Source organism: Rattus norvegicus, chromosome 8 (assembly GCF_021556685.1).
Source record: "Rattus norvegicus strain SHRSP/BbbUtx chromosome 8, alternate assembly SHRSP_T2T, whole genome shotgun sequence".
Taxonomy (NCBI): Eukaryota; Metazoa; Chordata; class Mammalia; order Rodentia; family Muridae; genus Rattus; species Rattus norvegicus.
In genome coordinates, this window is record NC_141541.1 from 107,666,721 (window position 1) to 107,686,811 (window position 20,091).

The 20,091-nt window shown below is 50.6% G+C and overlaps 1 protein-coding gene across 2 annotated transcripts in view; it reads right to left on the reverse strand.

Annotated features, from left to right (window-relative positions):
• Esyt3 (extended synaptotagmin 3) overlaps positions 1–20,091 on the reverse strand; it is a 46,847-nt gene that overhangs the window by 3,534 nt on the left and 23,222 nt on the right. The window contains 17 exon segments of one of the 2 annotated variants that reach the window (NM_001429430.1): positions 1,022–1,153; positions 1,637–1,735; positions 2,336–2,835; positions 3,882–4,031; positions 4,697–4,783; positions 5,080–5,148; positions 5,617–5,679; positions 5,758–5,820; positions 6,309–6,395; positions 6,813–6,861; positions 8,286–8,368; positions 9,029–9,199; positions 12,687–12,807; positions 14,500–14,555; positions 15,438–15,527; positions 16,062–16,128; positions 17,451–17,527. In NM_001429430.1, coding sequence (NP_001416359.1) covers positions 1,022–1,153; positions 1,637–1,735; positions 2,336–2,835; positions 3,882–4,031; positions 4,697–4,783; positions 5,080–5,148; positions 5,617–5,679; positions 5,758–5,820; positions 6,309–6,395; positions 6,813–6,861; positions 8,286–8,368; positions 9,029–9,199; positions 12,687–12,807; positions 14,500–14,555; positions 15,438–15,527; positions 16,062–16,128; positions 17,451–17,527 — 1,964 coding nt within the window. 2 annotated transcript variants of the gene reach the window in all.

Below are 20,091 nucleotides of genomic sequence, written 5' to 3' on the forward strand. Positions count from 1 at the left end.
CTCACCCCAACCTGGTCTACCATGGTAACCCGGATGCTCATGGACTATGCTTACTGGAGCTGCACAGAAAATAGTTGACTGTGTCCTAGCCTTTTCATGGCTCCCCAGGGGAACCTGTAACTAACCTCACTGGTAGGTTTCTCTTTATGCTGAGGTCTGTTCATCTGCCTTCAGATAACCCTGGCTTTCATCTTGTTAAACTCTCTCATGTTCTGCTGTAACCATTTTGGCATCTTTGTATAACTTGCAGAGTTCTCCTTCAAGGTGGTACCCACTCTGTAGCTAGAGGATGGTGTGCCTGGCATGGTGTTCAGTGAATTGTTGGACTACTTTGTTGATGAGGATAGACATAGACCAAAGAGGACTCAGTTTCAGCCTTTTGGAGTAGTTATGATTGATTAAAACAAGAGGAAAAGAGTCCTGTGTCCAACCTGGCTGGAAATGTCTTCTCTTAGGGCTGCAAAGCAGAGGCGGACACAACAGCTCAGTGGCCAAGATCACTGGCTCCTCTTGCAGAGGCTTGGAGCTCAGTTCCCAGCACCCACATCAAGTGGCTCAAGGCCATCTGTAATTGAAGCTTGGGAGGGTCCAACACCCTCTTCTGGACTTTGAAGGCACTACTGTACATGTGGAATATACACATAAAAATTTTTTAAAGGACAACTGAATTTCTTAAAAGCAATACATGTGCTTACAACCTGCCTATCAGTTTTGTCCTCAAAGATGTGGATGATAGAAAGGATGTCTTTCATCTGCCAACTTGGTTATGTTATGGGAGGGAAGACAGGCAAAAGAACTGAGAGAGAGAATGTACCATCCACCGTCGACAGCAAGTGTGAGCACTTGATCACATTCTGGGGTAAATTGCCCTAGTGGCCCTTTTTCCCACTGAAAAGTATATGGGGCTTCATGAAGTCACCTAGCCTGGTGTCCTCCCCTCCCCCATATCTGGCAAGCTCCAACACATCACCTTGGTACTCAGTGCAAATGACTGAGGTTTGCTAAGTGCTGCCCTACTCACGTCTCATCGAATAGGGGTTCCAGGGTCTTCTGCTTTACCGAGGTCTTCTTCCGACTCGCCCATCTCCTCTCTGGCAACAGGTAGATGCGGACATAGGGATCAGCGCCACTGCTGGTGCAGGGTGTCAAGTTTCTGATGTGCAGAGAAACGGAGTTCCTGGTTCTTACACATGGAAAGTACTCATTTGGGAGGAGGCTGTACGAGCCACTGGGGAGTAGATGGGCCTGAGGATTAAAATTCTCTGTACTCTGCACAAATGCAAGGCAAACGCCTGCACAATTAAAGCAGGATACCAGCTGTGGTTTTGAACACACATGTTGTGCTGTCTAGGATGTAACCAAGTACTTTGTACCTAAGAAAGTTGGTAGTTCCTGCTTAGGAAGACCTACTTGGCATTGGCCACCCCAAGACAGTAGAGTTCAGAGGTGTCTGAGCAAAGCCCTGTTGACCCCACCAGTACTCAGAGAAGGGCCACTCAACATACCCTGCCACCCATGCCCTATGGGTCCTCAAATGTCACTTAGGAGGACATGCTCTTGCCATCACCCTAAGCACTCCTTCTATATGGTCACCTGACCCTTCCAAGGGACCTCCCTGGTCGCAGAGCCTCTTTACCTGCAGCCGTTGACTAGCACCCTGAGACAGTGTCGAAGACACACATAGCGCACTGTGAGCTGAATCTCACCCAGCCGTCGCAGCCTGCAGTCCCCAGATCTGTTAAAAAAGAAAAGGGTTCTGTCACTGTCAGAATTGTCCCTCTCCCCTTCACCCAAAGTCAGAGAAGAATGTCCTATGTGAGGAACACAGACTCATCGGAGTCAGTAATTCTCTTCGGGGTTCTGCCCAGCATTCAGTGTAATTATCTTAATTCTCAGTAGAAAGCATGGCCGACCCTGGAGGGAACTAGCCCCTTATGTCGTGGTTGCTTATGGGAATTGGGGTTGTATAATGGTCTCTTCTGTCGTGCAGGGTTATTAAGATCGAGTTAGATCAGATAACATGCTAAGTCCATAGGAACCACTGAATACATGGCAGGCCCTTATCATGTAAGTTCATATTCTAAACTTTCGTGTTAGCCCACTATACTTAGAATCCAGGAAGCGCTTCTATGGACGGGACCCTAACACTGAAGTCTATGTAGCCAGAGCCATAAGCCCACAGTAGACCTCTCCCCTCACCCTGTGCTCTTCCTATTAGTCCGAGCTGCCTCTTGTAAACATTTCTGTGAGAAACTTGAATGTGAGCAGGTCTGTACTTTCCTATCTACTTTCCATGCAAGTTATTTTAGACAAGATGGAGCGGAGAGGTGCATACTCAGTGTTGAAGCTGACATCTGTCAAGTCAAAGCAGGAAGAGGCCAGGGAGTTGAGTGAGGACATGCTGGGAGCCACCCTCGTGAGTGGCCATGCGAATGGAAAGGCAGGGCGGCTCATGGGTCTGGGTGACTTGATAGGCCCTGGCGAGTGCGGGCCTGGGACAGTCAGGAAGGTAGTAGCTGGGTTCTTCTTCCTTCCCAGGGACTCACAGAGCCCTGTGGCACCGTCCTTGCCTTTGGGCTCCAGGCCTGTCTCCTGGGGCTCAGGCTTAGGTTCTGGGGCTTTGGTGGCCACACTGATGTTATCAGTGCTCTTGGAGGCTCCCTTGATGTAAGAGGCAGGGTTCAAGATGCTTGTCACATCTGTAAGGTCTTCTTTCAGGGTTGGGGCTTTACAACCCTGGTTGGTGTCCACCTTCTTGACGAACAGAGGACCTTTTTTTAGAGCATCGGGTCCGGTGTATGGGCTTCCTAGCTCTCGTTCCCCCACACGTAAGAACTGGAGGCAGACGACAAAGTTGTTTATAGGGAAAGGTCTCCCCACCACCACACACACACACCATCTATAGCCTGTCGTCAAGAGTTCCCAGTTCATATTCAGACTTACTATGGGTTTAAAAAAAAACCCCACTAAAATTAACATAACAATGCTTTTAGGTCTCTAATGTTGTGTGGCACTCTTGCTGGAACAAAAGCTGAACTTCTCCAGCAGAGCAGCCTTGATCTAAGCCACCAAGTAGACTAAACACTTTCCTGACAGCCACAGAATAGTCACCCTGAAAACACAAGACAAGCTAAATAGCAAAATTTATTCCCAATACCTTTGGGGGGGGGGTCATAATACGAAGACTGGGTATTATGGGTGTGTAACATGTACCTCCCTCAAACTTTTTCGTGATAATCACATTATCCATGTACTGTGGGAAAAAATTTACTCCCAAACCAAGATCTTCAGACAACAGAATCTACAGATTACAATGTCAACATTTCAAATGACTAAAGATGGGGTGGGAAGGTAGGCATGAAAAAGACCAGGTGGGTTTGGAAGGGGTGAAATGAAGATGAAAATAAAATCACTGTTGGAATAAGAGCCACACTAACAAACAGTAAGGCAAACATTGCGATTAGGATGATGGCTCTGAGGAAATTAGCCCGGAAGGGAAGGAAAGGCCTGGAGTGTGGAGACCAGTCAGTGTGGTGGCATAGACCAAGGACAGAAAAAGGCATGCATGGAAGTTCCAGGAGGAAGGATGAAAGGAATGGGAGAGGCAGTGTTTGAAGCAACAAGAGTAGATACATTCCTGTGGAACCAAAACTCTCAGCAAAGTTGATAATCCCCTTGAGATCATTTAAGTCTGTACTTAACCCGCTATCCTACTGTGTACTTAGCCTGCTACGTTCTCGTTCCTTAAGGCCATCTGTGATGCAGTGACCCAGTGAGTAGATGACAACATAGACCTCTCTCCTGGCTTTTACAGTCAACAGATGCTCAGGGCTGGGACCTGTTCTACCCCACCCTTACCCACCAAGATAGGAGATACTTACCCGAAGCACCAGCCTCATGGAGATGAGGCTGTCCAGGCCTGAGTGATCCAGCTGGAAGCACTGTTCAAGGGTGAGGTCAGCACAGGAGAGGATCTGGCACAGGGGAAACTCCAGCACCCCCAGAGCGCACTCCAGCTCATCATCCAGCACCTGGGCATGGGCCAGTCGCAAAATTAGGGGAGCTAAGTCCACCTTGCTACCACTGTTAGCTGGTGCTGGTCCTGGTGCGTCTGGGCTTGCTCCAGTAAGTATGGACTATGGAGCAATTAGTATCTGGCAGGAGTGGAAACAGGCCAGACCTTGTACCTGCTGAGAATCTGGGGAAGAGTGATCAGAGTAGAGGTGATGATGGTGTGCATGAGGCTAGTCTGGCCTCAGGACCAGGGGGGCTTTTGTGCTGTTGTATGACAGAACGTTTAGGCTTAGTTAAAGGCTCCACAAAGATCTCACCCAGCTCCACCACTTGTTGCCATGAGCTCTTCGGCAGATCGTTGCTTTAGCCTGTATTTGCTTGTGTGAAAAGGTAATTCTGCAGAACTTTTGTAAATATTAGACTCTAGCACAGGACCCTGGTACTGTGAGACTGTAAAGATCATTTGTACTGAAGGAACTAAGAGAGCAAACCGTTTGGCTTCCCACAGTCTCCAGAGTGGTGACCTTGGGCACCAACTCAAGGGACTGAGAGCTAGTAGGGCCTCAAAACCTCCCACACACTATGGGGCCGACTGCGGGAACTGCCCAAGGTACACAGACAACTCTCCTGCCCTTGGCCTAGAATCCTCCCAACTGTCCACAGAGCCCAGCTTCAAACAAACCTTGAGGCAGAGCTGCTCAGCCGCCACGCTGTGCACAAAGAAGGAGAACACCTGGCTCCACACGGGGTCCTTGCTGTGGGGACAGGTCTGAGAACAGAAAGGGCGAGATCCTCTGAGGGCCAGGTGGACACGCGCTCATCGTGGCCACAGCTGCCGAGGAACTCGGGGACAGTCAGTGTAGCAGAAGGGCATGGCTTCACACCATGCTCAAGGTAAACCCTAATTCTGCCGGCCTGTCCTCGGTGGAGTCACTTGTCACATAGGGAAGGGATTCAAAGGCCTTTTGAGCATTCAGCACGAGAAATCGCCCTTTCTCCTGTCTCTCCTTAAAAGGGGTAGGAGCTCCATTTCCTCACCTCAGGCCTGCATAGTGCCTGTCTTACCTTACTGGTAAAGGTCTTCTTGCCCACAGATAGCTTGACATATGAGGAAGGGTCTCTGCTGGCCTTATTCTGTAGGGGGAGCCACAGTGTCTCAGGGATGGGCCCAAGACAGCCTATCCCTCTCCATCCGCCCTCCCCCAAGGTATGTTGTCAGGTCGTAGGGTAGCCAATGTCTCCTGTTGGGGAGTAGGCTTCCTGGCATCGAGGGCTGCACTAGGGCATGGGTCCTGTGTGAGACCACCCTGGCTAAGGACCCAGGCTGCAGAGCAGAGGCCAGAACTGGAACAAGCTCCACCTACCACTCTGCCCAGGCCCAGGCCCTCCACCCTCTGCATCCTTTTCTGTAACAGCACCCACTCTTGACAACAAGAAAACCCGAATACATTACTATGGGGCTCCGGGGTAATGACGACTGAGAATAAAGTGCCAAGCCTAGGACCTTGCCCCGTAGACCGGGTGAGCCGAGGCTACGTGACAGGCAGGCCAGGCTATAGTCACTTCAGGGGAAGAGTCAGGTCCTCGGCTGTGTTCACTTACTTTGACAAACCTGGAGAGTTTTTTGGCTCGATATTCACCGTTCAGATAGTCAAAAGGGTTTCTCTGCAGCACAAGAATGGGGTTAAAGCACATGCACGGTTGACACTGCTGAGCTTAAGGCCCATGTCCACCACGACTCACCGGCAGGTTGCAGGCATTTTCTAAGAAGACCACGAGGATGGCAGTGGAGAGGCCACTATCGTTCTGCAAACAGACACAGCTCTCACTGAATACTCCCAGAATGAGGAGACAGGCAGGTTTTGGAGAAGTCTACTCAGGGCAGAAGGCATCCGCCCATCCTCATGCTAACATAACAACCTAGCTTTATGCTGGCCGAGAACAAACACATCTGCAGCAGGATAGCTTCAAGTTAGACAAAAGTAGATGTCACTATGAAATCGGGGGACAGGCCCTGACACAGAGCTCCAAGGACCCCGTCTTTGCTGAGAGATGAGGAGCTGCCTTGGTGGAGAGAAGAGCCGGAGTGACATGTTCTCTGGGAGACAGCAACAAATGGGGGTCCCTTCCTTCCTCACCTCTACCTGCACACAAGAGGGACAAGTGTTGGGGGCTGTCTCCTTTCCTGTCTCTATTTGAACCATGAGGCAAAAGTGGACTCTCTTCCTTCCCCTCCTCTACCTGAGTCTCCTATGACAGTCCTGTCTGCTAGGGAGCCACTGACACCCGCTCACCTCCAGCGCTTCTGGGTCAGTGAGTAGTGAGAGCCACTCCAGCCTCAGGTGCAGCCTCCCACTGGTCGTGTCATTCAGGACAAACCACTGTGGTCAGGAGAAGGAAAGACAAGTTCAAGGATAGAAATGGGTTGCAGACAATTTGGGGGCTATAGTTTCGAGATTCAGGGGTGGGGGAAGATTAGCCAACCCAGAGAGAGGCTCAGAGGGATTAGAAGCTGTGGGGAGAAAAATCCTACACTTTGGGATTGTGAACCCCTCCCCAGCCTCCCTTCCTTATGATGTGACTCCCTTGCTGAGTTCCCTTATCCCACAGGTATTTCCCAGGGAAACCTCTAACTCCAGCCAGAGGGGGGTTCCCGGAGCCATCTGGACCTCACCCAGCTCTCATCCCTGGGAATGGACATGTGTGCAGCCCAGGGCCAGATGACTGAAGTGACATGCTAGAGCTGTACACTGACAGGGTGTCCCTGGAAACCCCGGGGCTGGGTGTGCCATCCCTACCTCATCCACCACTCTGTTCTTCATGACATCTCCAAGGCTGATCTGCAGGCTGGAAGACCAAGAGTGAGGACAGCCCTGTCCAGAGCAGGCCCCGGGGCCACCGTGGCCCGTTCTCAGGTGAATGAATGTGGCCACTGGGACAGTACTCCCTTTCATCCCAGGTAAACAGTGGGAGACCAACTGTAGCTGGAGAAGAGGAAGGGCTAACTAACCTCCAGGGTTGCTCCACTGGGCTTATGCTGTAGGGAGGTAGTGGCTCCTGGTCCCAGTAGGGACAAGCAGAGGTCTGGATACATTTCCTCTGGGGTTTGAACAATACTGCGGCTGGCGTTTTGAGTGGAGTAATTCTCCTTTGTGCAAACTGTTCATGCATTACAGGAGATGGCCCTCCTGGCTGGACTCATGCCCTCTAAATGCCAGAGGCGCTTTAATGCCCCTCTGACTTGCAAACTGGTTCCAGTGCACTCTCAGTGGCAATAAATGGTACCAGTGTCGTGTAGGTGGCAATAGCAGATGACAAATGTGTGAGAACGCCGGGAAGTCCCATATCACAATGTTCCCTAGCCTGTCACAAGCCAACCCCAACCTGCAGGTCCTGTCAGTCAGAGGGAGATCACAGTTCCTGTGTGACTCAGAAGTGTGCACGCATCCAGCATGTACCTGAAACTCAGCCCTGGAAGGCGAGTACGCAAGCCGTACTTTCCACCCACAACGCTACAAAGTGCAGTCTCCGTGACCACGAAGACCCTAGAAGGAGCGGCAGCACCCCGGGGTGGCTGTGGTTCCATTTTCTTGGTCATGTTTCTCCTTGTCATAACTCCATACTCAGGGAAAGAAGGGGCATAAGATTTGAGTCCCTTCTGCTCCTGCCTCCTGCTCCAAGGGATAAACATCTATGTCACCCCCTCTTGCCCTTGGTCCTCTTCTGGGAGGCTGGACCCAGCTACACTGTGCCCTTCCCTACTTGGTAGAAAACCACAATAGTCAAAGTCACTCACAAACTCTACACCGAACTTCGTACAGAAAGGCAAACGTATTGAAACATTCCGCTAGTATCTGACAAGGCAGGGTGTTCTGTGGCCGCAGAGACAAAGGCAGTAAGCATATTGAGGGCCAGTGCCGTTATAGGGGGTTCCTGTAGTGGACCTCTGGGAACCAAGGCTCCTGGGGGTTCAGCACCTTACTCACTGTTCCAAAAGGGACTCTGGGTAGAGTCTTAGTGGGGACACGGGCCCTGGGGACCTCTCTCTGCTTCTTTACCACTCTCTTCCAGGGAAATGTCTAGGGAGGTTTGTAAAGGACTGTAGAATGCTATGGCAGACTGTCTGGTACAGTCACTCTTGTCACAGTGGCAGTTGTCATGGGGTTACAGGTCATGAAGCAGTGAGAACCTGTCCTTTCTAAATGCCCCAAGTCCCAACCTTGTACTCTAAGCATGGAAGAGACTTCAAAACCCAGATTCCCACTCCTCACCTGCCCAGGAAGTCATCCCTGTCAGCATCCTCGTCATACAGGTCCACCTCCAGGTCCTGCCCAGGCACCTCGTACACCATAAACTGCAAGGACAGAGAAGCATCTTGCCCTGCGGGTCTTGACTGATGAGTCAGATGCTACAACCCACAGACTGCCAAAGCCCAGCTTGGGGCCTCCCTGGAGGGAAGCACAGGGACCAGAGACAACACAAGCGCTCCATGGCATGGTGCCCAGAGGACAGTGGATGCCATCTGCTTTGCCTTGGGCTGTCACCTTCTCATGGGGGCTGTGGGACATGAAGAAACTTAAGCTGCCCTTTCTTGGCCTTCTGTCATTTTCTGGGACCGGATGTAACAGAGCATGTAGATGGAGTTATGAGGAAAGGGACAGCTAGGTGGTGACCCTGAATCATGTGACTGCCAGGCTGAGTCCCACTGATCTAGTAACAGAGAAGGCTGAGGGCTTGGACATAACTGCCTATGCAGTGTTCTTTTCCTTTCATTTGAAAACATCCAACAGCTGGTTCTGCAGAAGAAAGGGCACTGAAAATGGGGGTCAGAATAGCTTACTAGAGAGCCTGCTAGACAGGGAGCAAAAGTTACACCAACCTACCTGCCCATTAACAAGACTTTCACCCTAACCTTGGCTTCTATGAGGGGCCATGAGAGCCACTGTGCCCAGCATAGCCCAGAGTGAAGCCTGCAGACACCAGGACTTCTGAGGGAGGTTGAAGAGGACCTTACCTCGAATACTTCATTCCAGGTGGGGTTCAGGTTCTTGTATACGGTTCTGCTCCGGCACTGCTGCAAGCCAATGCTCACCTTGGCGTAGGGGTCTGACTTGCCTCCGAGCCCTAGGAAGTTGTCCTTCTGGGCCAGCTTCTTGGCCTCCAGCAAATGGACTCTGATCACACCCTGAGAGACATCCAAGCCCCAGTTCACAAGTGCCTCCGTGACCGACCATCCTTAAGTCAGGATACCAGGGCCCAAAACACCAGAGAACACTGCTGCCCCCTTCCACAGTCTGGACAGAGATGGCAACCAGAGATAATAGTGACCCCGCCAAGGTCACACAGCTCCTGATGGCAGGGCCCAGTGCTGGATCCAAGGCTCTGGCCTTCCCACACACTCTTCTCCAGACCTGGTCTGAACAGCTGGTTCATCTGAGGTTGTTTCTGTTCGCCTCTCTCCAGCTCTGCTGTAAAACTTGTACATGAACTGAATGCTAGGGCCTCTCCGGACAGCCTGCTGTGGCCCTGCCTACACTGGTGGTCCCTGTATGCATAAGGGTCTCCTTGAGGATCACTCACCACAGGGAGGACCCTTTCCTCACACTCCCACTGTTTAAAAGAAATGCAAAACTGAGCTTGGAAATTCACAGTTCATGGGTCTTAGGGTATGACTCTTTCCTGGGACAATACTTTTTAAGATAGCAGTAAATATGCACACAGTTTCTTTGATCTACAAAACAACTTTGAGGACTCTATCTGTGGGCACACTGGCAAAAACAGAAAGAGACCTGCACACAGGCCACGCACTGCACCATTGTTTGTAGCCGCCAAAGTCCAGACACAGCCTGACTGTCAACAGAGCTAGTGCTGCAGTGACAGCAATTCCCACAGTGACACACTCTGCAGCCATCAGCAGAAATGTGGAAGGTTCTCTCTGCGCTGTGGCACCGGGGTCTATGATAAATGCATCAATAAAAGCAAGGGAAATAATACACTAACATCTATCAAAGAAATGGAGACCTTGATAAATGGCACTTAAGGCCTTTTCCACTGTAGAATCTTCCTAACACACACATACACATACACTGAAATAGTGTCATCCTGTAACAGTAAGGTGAATGTGCCCTGCTAGACTCCATAGGGTAACAAAAATCCAAGTGCCAGGATCAGGTTACCTCTGTGGTAACTGTTGGCCCCACAGACCCCCAAACATTATAGACTACTGTCAGAGCTCTTGGTTACTGACTGACCTGGAAGTCATTTCCTACTGGCTAACTTTCATAGTGCCATGCATGTTATTGGACTAGGGAAAGTAATCAGCTGTACCCAGCTGTAAACCCTGAAAGCTACAATAATGACTGGGCTGGCAACACATGTCCACTGGTGCAGCCATGGTACACATATCATGGTGGCACGCACCACTTTCCAACTGGATTTACGGTCCACTCCTCAAGATGGGAATATCTGGGACTATTATTGCTCTCAAGAATCTATAGCGAGACAGGCCATGGTCCCAGGGAAGAACATTTCACTCTTCTGCTAATATAGTATTAAACCGATTCCCAATGACTTATTAGAGTCATACATTAGTGCATCTCTCAGCCCTCATCAGAGAAGCTTCATTTTGCAGCAGATGGCGATTAAGACAGAAAATGAGACTGAATGCTCAGCCCTGGACATCTGTATCACAGCCCCTCCTCCCGAAGCTCGCGGATCACTGTAGAAGAGGGAGTGGCGAGATCGTAAGAGTCAGAGGTGCTGGATCACTACAAGGAAACGCTATTTTCTAGCCCAGCAGTGGAACTGAATATAGGAACTCACAGTAGTTGTGACAGCATTCACAAGACCTGGGAAAGCTCAAGCCAGGCAAAATTCCAGGGAGAGAGAAAGTCATCCTCTTTAAGATTATAGCACTGGTAAGTCTCCTCCTCTAGCAGGATCAATGGCTCTTCAGCTAGGAGTCGGCCCCCATGGCCTCTGAGTCTGTCTCCCTTCTCCAAAACACACTATGAAATTCTGAAAAAACTAACCAAATTCTAGCAATAAAAAGAAATGAGGACTATAAACAAAGATGCGCGCACATGGCCGTGTGTGTGTGTGTGTGTGTGTGTGTGTGTCCACATTCACTAACGCTCAAATGCAATGGAAAGAAAACCTTTACTTAGGTGGAAGTGGGGTGAGGGTAGGGCAGGGATTGGATATTGGCCTTTAGAAACACACGGCTACTTTATGTAATAGTAAAGAAAATTAAAAAGTAAAACAAATATAGAGAACAGAATGAAATCAATGTAAATATTCTTGACCAGTTACCAGAAACACAGAAGCTACCACCAGAGAGTCTTAAGTGTGGCAAACTATCAGTACATTCCCAATGGAATGCACTCGGAATAAAATGTTTTTAGGAATTCTTACATGGGTGAGACAACGCTTACCATTGTTATAGGATGGCTGCATATGTCATGTGGGTGAGAGCCACCGAGCCACCGTGGGAAGACTGGGGACATCATGCCGCCTCCCTAGCCAGCTCTTGTCCCTGAACTTAGTGTGTGCACTACAGTCTGTGTTAGGCTGAGCAGAAGCAGAAGGCCTAAGACTTTTCACCTGGCAGACAGTGAGATGGGTGTGTTTTCCTCTTCAGTGGCCCTGAGCCAGTGCTCCTTTAAGTAGGGCAGCCAGAGGGAAATCAGGGCCCCACGAGTGGGCCCCAGGAAGTTGGGGGAAATGGACTCAGAACCCAAAGAATTCCCAGTCCTATTTTAACCAAGAAACTTCCCTATTCTGTAGATCAAAGGTTCTATCTGCCACTCAACAGAGTCAAGGGAGCTTTCCTAGGGAGGAAGGGGAACCACATGTCACAGAGTGTCTACCATAGTTCCAACTGCAAGCTGCACTGAGGACAGGAGCAGGGTAAGGGTTCTGATCCTTCCCAGCTGGTGAATTGGGGCAAGTCACACACTGTAGGATGATGTCGTTATACAGGTGTAGGCAGGTATAAGGTAGAATGAGGCCTATCATTGGACGAGAAGGGAGGATGGGCGGGAGAAAAGTTTGAGAGAGAGGAGGAGACTGGAACAAGGGAGAGAGAGGCAGCCAGGAGAACATGGAGGCGGATGTTAGAGTCCTCTCTGCACATTTACAGGTTGTTATTCTTAAGGGATGGATGTGTACAGGGCTTTGTATGTCTAGGTGGGCAATTTTATCTTATCAATTGGATCAGAGGTTATTGTGTTGTATGTTCTTTCATGTGGCGAAATTTAATTCAAGAGCGTGTGTGGTGGCTGGAGACGTGTATATGTCTGCCATGGTGGCCACCTGCCTTGGGAACTAGATGGGTAGAGAGATTGTCACCAAGCCCAGAGAGAAGCCATCGGCAGTGTGATATGGGATGGAGCAAAGTGGGTGAGAGGCTTTGCTGACTGAGATGAGGATATCTACCAGATATCTTGAGGCACTACAGTGCTGGAACTAGTGCAGGGTAAAAGACATATATATATATCTTTACAGCAACAACACACCATCCCAGACTCGGTGGCACCCTGTGAAACTGGTTGCCATGTCCTCAAAAAGAGCATGAGGAGTCCCACTAATGAGTACTGTTCAGAACCCAGCCGTGGCCAGAGTCCCTCCTCACTGGCCTGATGCTCTGGAGCTCGCCCGCTCGCAGTACTCACACAGGGGAGAGGGACGCGCAGGCTGGTTATATCCAGCCCCTTCTTCACGGGCACAGTCACACGGTTGGGCAGCACCAGGTGAGCAGCAATCAGGTCCTCCAGCAGGCTGTCTGATAACTCACTGAAAGGGACATTGACCAGCTGTGGAGTGATGACGTTGCCTCCCCCGTGCCACCTGCCCCTGGACCCAGCCTCAGTGCTGGCACTGAGAATCTATCTCTGCAGATGGCTCCAGGCAACACTGACCTCCTCCTGCCCAGATGCGGGGTGTGAAGCGGATGTAGATTCTGACGCCTAGACATACTGACCCCAAGAGCAGCATCCTGTTTGCACCTCCCCCTCCACCCAAAGGCTTTGCTTTGCTCACAGGCAACACAGAGCACCTTAAGAACTGGTCCCAGGACCTGGGTTCAAATCCCCATTCATACTCCCTAGCTGCCCTGCCTCAGATGGATGTCCCCCCTCCCTTGACCTCTGTAACCTGACTCAGGGCTGCTAACGGCTGTGCCTGGAATAGATGTGAAGGGAGTGGTGGGTACAGCACTGAGAACAGCTCTGAGGCCATAGGGAACATGGCTAAGAGCTGGCCAGGGAACCTGCCTTCTTCCTTGACCCTGGTGACATCCCCCGTAGTGGGGGTACAGTACCCAGAGCAGGACCAGCACACAGTAGGTGCTCAAAAGGCCCTTTCTGAATAACAGTGCTTAATTACTTAAACGTGACACCTTTATCAACCCCCTGTGCCCAAGTTCAGGGACTGTGATGGAGGAGGAGGTGGGAAGAATTGTGGGGAGGAGGTAAACACCAGCTTCTACACATGGTGTGGCCATCACGCTCATGAACTCAGAGCAGCTACGGTTACCTGCACAGGGCATACGTAAGATCAAACCAGCCAAAATTCCAGCATAATGGGGAGGAGCTCTCCAGGCCTCCCTGATAGCTGAGAATCTATTGGTAGTGGAGCAGCTGCCGAGAGAGGGGCTGTTTATGAGGGTGTGGGCACTGGGAGATTCTCATGCTTCCGTGGACGGACCCACACTTATGTACACATAGTCAGCATTACCTGGACGTTGTCGGGTTATTTAAAATAAAAATAAAAAGAGGACATGAAGTCAGCAGGAAGATGTTTGGAGGGCTGGATAAAGAGAGAAGGAAGTGGATGATGGGTAGATTTCCTTGTATGCATGTATGAAGTCTCCAGAGACTGGGAGAAACATTGCATGCCTGGATTCTCTCCATTAGAACAGAAGAAACATCCCCAGGGAGCATTCCCTAGAGACACAGCTGATAGAATGATGCCAGTCCCCTCTCCTCTGCTTCTTGAAAGAAGCCTGGTTTCAGAAGGATGCCTGCACTTGGCCTGAGGAGGAGAGAACTCCTAGTCCTGACCCTTCTCCCTGGCCTCTGCTGAGAAATGCACCTTCCCATCTCTGTGCATGTCAACCATGGTCATGGAACCCACCTGGGCCTCTTAGTACACCGGGAGTAGGGAAGAGTGGCGAGACATATACAGTCACAGTTTGATTCTACCATACATACATGCATGCGCTCTGGGAGCCTCATGCCCGAAAAGCCTGGCCTCTCAGTCTAGAACTAAGAACAGCTCTCAGCAGGACTGTTTGCACCTGTCTACAGGTTAGCCCCCTCCAACCACACGTGAGCACACACAAGCACACATGCACGCTCACACACGTCCCCTGGTGTTTGCCCCTTTTGCCCACTCCTTATACAGAGTGTGGGGTGGGGGCAGGAGGGTATAGCCTCTTCATCTCACAGCACTGTTAGGAGAGCCCCCCACACCTCAGGCACTTACTTGATACCTGGCATGTCCAGCAGGTTGGTCAAGCCTGTCCAGTTAATCTGCAGGTGCTGCAGGGCAGAGGGAAGCTATTAGACTCAAGGAGCTATGAGCCCAGGGTTCATACTTTCACAAACTCTTCATACCCCAAGAAAGGAGAACCCTACCTGCTGGGGTCCACCTCAGCAGGAGTGAGGTAGAAAGGATGTCTCGCAGCCTGCCAAACCTGTTCCTGGGATATGGAGGAGTGTCCCAGCTAACTATAATTGTCAACTTGACACAACTTAGAGCCACCTGAGAAGCCTCAATTGAGGGATTGCTCAGCTCACACTAGCCCATGTCTGTAGGGGCGTGTCTTGATTGTTCATTGCTATAGAAGGACATGCCCACTGTGGGCAACACTATTCCCTGGGCAGGAGGTGGTCTTGGACTGTATAAGAAAGCTAGGTAAGCATGAGACTAAGCAAGCAGGTTTCCTCCATGATCTCTGCTTTACGTATCTGCTTGAATCCCAGCTTCCCTCAGTGAGGGGCTGTGTGCTGAAGCAAACCCATTCCTCCCCTGATCATTGCCTCTGACCAGTGTTCAAACACAGCAGCAGAAAGAAACTGGAGCAAGGCTGCAGGCCTTAGTTTAGGCTGCTGTTTCATGCCAGGACCACTACAGAAGGGGGCTGTGCCACACAGCCAAGTTGGTCTGGACTCCAGAGCCCAGGTTTGTCTCAGCTCCACCTTCTGAGATGTTGTGACCGGTTGTCTTTCAGCTCAGTCTTCTCAGCATGGGCAGAACTGAACCAAACTCTGCGATGTTGCCTTAAGGACTAAATAGGTTTGGGACATAGGTATCCAGCCTATGGGCTATGGTAATGTCCGCTCTCAGGCTAAATGCCAATATATGAATACCAATGCCTCGTCATGGGGAGTATCAGGCCTGTTCTTAGGCTTTGAGCTCACCGGCTTTTGAAGGAAGAACACAGTCACAGCTCCTATGAAAGGCTTGTCCACCAGCAGGGGCTCCAGAATGACACGCAGGGTACCCTGCAACTGGTAGGCACAGAGGGTTGTGAGGACCAAACCTCCTTTCTTCTCATACCTTCCGCTCAGCTCATGAGGCCTCGTTAACACTCATGCCAATGCCACTGTCAAGGCCACCTGCCTGGGCCACCTGCTGTCACCAAAGGGCCCATACTTATGTACATAGCTATGACCCTGCTGCTGGCCACCAAGGGCCATGAACTAATAAATACACTGTGTAGGCAGCTGGGGTGGCTGGGACACTGAAGTTACTTCCAAATCTGGACACGGATTCTGGTGAATCCATTTCCATATCCCAGACCACCCAGATCTCAGCTATAGCTTTCCGTCACTTCCCTATGCATCCAAAGCCCTTGGAGACCCGACACACAGTTGGTTCCAGAGCCCAAGGACCAGTAAGGTTAGTGAAGCCCAGGACCACTTGCTGCTCCCATGATGTCACCGACCCACATTTGGTACCATCGTGTCCTTCCCAGCCGGTTCCAGGAGCTGCTTCCACCAAGCCCACCGTGGGGACCAGGGCAGTCAAGCATCCTCACTCACCTGGACACCGTTCACACCTGCACGAATCTTCTGCAGCTCCACACTGATCTCACAGTCACCGATATAACTGAAACAGGAAGAGGGAAGGAAGGAAGGAAGAGGAAAGCAGGTAGGAAACTTGCCCAGTGGTCCACAGCCTCAGCCCCTGTCGCTGGCCATCAAGTCCCAGTTGTGACGCAGCACGTCAGACTCCTGCACCTAACGGCGTAGGCATACCCCCACTTCTGTGGATGACAGCAGTGTTCTGTGGTACCACCTAGCCCCAGGGCACTAATGGCTGAAAGGGCGGACTTCTGGTAAACACACGGTCCCTCTATTGCTTCTGGACTCCTGACCAAGGGGACACAGGTAGTGCCCCTGGGTTCATCCTAGCTGTTGCTGGAGATAGAGGTAGGTGATAAAGTCTTGGAGACAGGGTCAACTGGTGGCCCCTGTTGGTGATGGACCCTGAGGAGCCCAGGATGGGTGCCTTTGAGGGTAAAGGTCAAGAGACTGCCTAAGGAAACTAAGGGGGGGAGGAAGATGACTGGACACAGAGACTGGGCACAGGAGTCTGTTGTCACAGACCACAGAAATGCTTGGTGAGAAGGGACAGGCAGAAGGGAGCACAGGGGTGCCAAGCACCTACTGGGAGGCTGAATTACTCATATGAGAATCTCATGGTGGAGCATCTGGGACCAGGGGCACTTTATGACCTGCCACCATCCCAACACAGTGGAGACCAGCTCCTAAGAGGATGGCCCCAGACTCAACTTCTGTGTCTGGCCAAGGCCAAGGAACATGAAACTCTGGGAAGGAATGCCAGCCAGCAGGGGCTAGTTCTGTCCTCTTAGCACACCTCCAGAGGGACTTACTCTCTCTTCCTGGCCCAAGCCCATCATAAACCTCACAGAAAGATGCCATGTCCAGCCCAGTACACAGCCCACTGAACAGCCACCACTCAGATGACCCTCAAGTTTTCCTGATAGGTCAGAGGCCATCCCCTCATCTCTGTGCTTAAAGTTCCCTGGCCTCTGCACAAGTCTCTTCTTCCCTTGCCACACCTGTTCCCTTTGGCCACCTCCTCAGCCCTGTGGCTTCTCTGACCCTTCAGGTAGCCCAGCTATGGCTGCAAGAAAGCTCTGCTGTCTGGCTGTGCTGCAGAGAGCCGCTGGGGTGCCGGAAGTCAGGCTGAGGCTAAAGAGTGAGCCAGGGTTGGCCATTTGGGGACAGTCATCCGTCCATCCACTTTTCTATACCCAACCTTTTACAAAGACTTGGGTGCTAGGCTGGAGGTGGCTGTGGTCCTAGGAAGGCTTTCATACCCCAAATCTGTGTGCACACAATCCACCCTGTCTCCAATCTGCTGTCTAGAGCTACCCTGCCTGCCCCCCAGACAGCAGGGCTCACCAGATCTGCAGGTCCAGGGTCACTTTCCTCCGGTTGCATTTGTCTGTGTGAGCCTTGACTCCGTTCACCTTGGGACACTGGAAAAGATGACAGAAGGGCTATGGGTCCTCTTCTTGCTTTCCCTTCCTGTCATAGCTTTTTACCAGGCCTTGGCCTGGAGAAGAATCCAAGGGACAGTAGGGTCCTAGATTGACCTCATATGCCCATAGCCCAGCCTCAGAAAACAGTGGAATGGGAGGAGTCAAATAAAGAAGTATGTATTCACTGATAACTGGACATTAGCCATAAAGTACAGAGCACTCACGATACGCCCTACCACAGACCCAAAGCAGTTAAACAAGAAGGAAGGCCCATGTAAGGATGCTTGAATCCCACTTAGATTGGGGAACAAAATAGTAATGGGAGGCAGAGGGAAGGATTTGGATGGGAGAGGGGAGGGGAAAAGGAAGAGGTGGGCAGAACCGGGTATAGAAGAGACAGGAGAACAGTGCAGAAGACCAGGAGAATGAATGGAAATCTGCAACTTCTGGTGGTGGGAGGGTGGGCAGAATCTCAAGGCAGTCCCCTGAGACCAGGGATTGGGAGGCTCTCAGGAGCCGATGTGAGTGACCTTAGCCAAGATGCCTAACAGTGGGGATATGGGACCCGAAGAAGCCACCTCCTATAACCAGGCAGGAACCCCAGTGGAGGGATAAGGACTCAAACCCACATGCAAAACTTTGGACACCAATTTGTCCTGTCTACAAGAAATGCAGGGACAAAGACAGAGCAGAGGCTGAGGGAAAGGCCAACCAATAACCAGCCCAACCTGAGACCCATCCCATGGGCAAGCACCAATCCCTGACACTACTAATGATGCCGTTATGCTTAAGAGACTGCCTAGGTGGGATCCAGTCCCCCCTGTTCTCATTTCCCCTTCTGCTCACAGTTCTCTCAGGTACTCCGGTTAAGACTAATCAGTAAAAACTAACCTTCATTTGTACCTGAATTAGTGATGTGTATGCCAAAGTGCTGAGGGGAAAGTTCACTGATCGACTTAGCTTTTCAGAGAAAGATGAATATAAGGACGGATGTGTGGAGATATTCAGATCAAACACACCAAGAGATTAACATCTGTACAATTTAGATGTCAAGTCTATGAAGCCCATTGATTAATCCATTAAAAATTTAAATGTTTAGAAAATTCAATAATAAATTATTGGGGGGGGGAAATCCAATCAGTCACACAAGGAAGGATTCCATTACATTTCTATCCACCCCACAGAAAGTGTTCTTCTAAAATACATTATTAGTGCTGGAGAGCTGGCTCCGTGGTTAAGAATGCTTGCTGCTCTTCCCAGAGCCTTACACAGAGGCTGCCCTTTTCTTCTTCCCGACCCCTTTCCTGGGAGTCTCTGTCACACATGTGGTGCACATAAACTCACTCAGGCACATATGCATATATAAAATTTAAAAATGTATTAACCTCTGAATGGGTTCTCAGAGTACAGAGCATAAATATAGAAAGAAAATGTATTAGAGGGTTATGTCCAGGAGTTCACTATGAACAAAATGTTTATTCTACATCTGTGATTAGTTTTCTTACATTTGTTTAATATTCATTTGGTATTTTCAGTTTTAGATTTTTTTGTGGTACCTGAAATTGAACCCAAGACCTTCCACATGCTAAACAACTTTTAATTTAATTTAATTTGTTTTGATTCCCCAGAATGGTAGAAGCTGCAAAGGGCATGCACAGCCTGGCTCTACCCAGGCTGCCTCACTGGAGGTGTGGACTGGGGGAGGGGTGCTTTGCTCCCCTGTGCCTGCTGGGAGCAGAGAATTGCTGGGCACCTATGATGTTCAGCTACCCCAATACCTCACCTTCAGGGACTCAGTTAGGGCACACACTCTATGCTAGGCAGGATAGTCCTGGTTCAGGCTAGATCATGGCTTCCACATACAAGACACTTCTCACATGGCTTCAGAGGCCACTTGAGGTCAGACCTGTTGTCTATGCCTCACTGCCGCCCTTAGAAGCGGTCCTTTCCTTTTGTATAAGATAACTGGAGCTTAGAGAAGGTAGGTCACTGACCCAAGCTAACCCAAGCATGGGGAATGCTAGAGATACTGGAAGATATGAAAGAGGGGGTAGGACAAATACATAGGGGCATCTTGGGAGAACTCCACACTCATCAGTGGAAGGAGGGGAAATGGAGGGTAAGGAACAGAGAGGAGATAGGCAAGGCCAGGAACAGAAGGCCTTCAAAGGGCAGGATGGGGAGTCTGGTCAGTCACTTGCAGGGCTAGAACATCTGGTCAACCTCCTCAGTTTCAGTGCCAGAGGAGTGGCCTGGTGCTGCAGGCTCTTCTCTAAGCTCACCAGTCTGCAGTCCTCATGGCTCTGCCTGCTGAGTTCTACAAAAGCAACCAAGAGGTCACTTTTTCAGGGCGCCTGCTGTCTCCACAGAACAGGCATGATCTCTGAAGACCCTGACCTTCTTGGTGGGCCTGTCATAAACCACTAGACAGAGGTGATCATAGCAGGCACTGAGGTTAGCAGTTACAACCTGTCCATCTTTGTATGCAGCTGGCTCCCTTCATGCATGCTTCCACAGTTTCTAGAAAGAGAGGAGCCATTCCCCTCAGCTTCTTTCCGCTC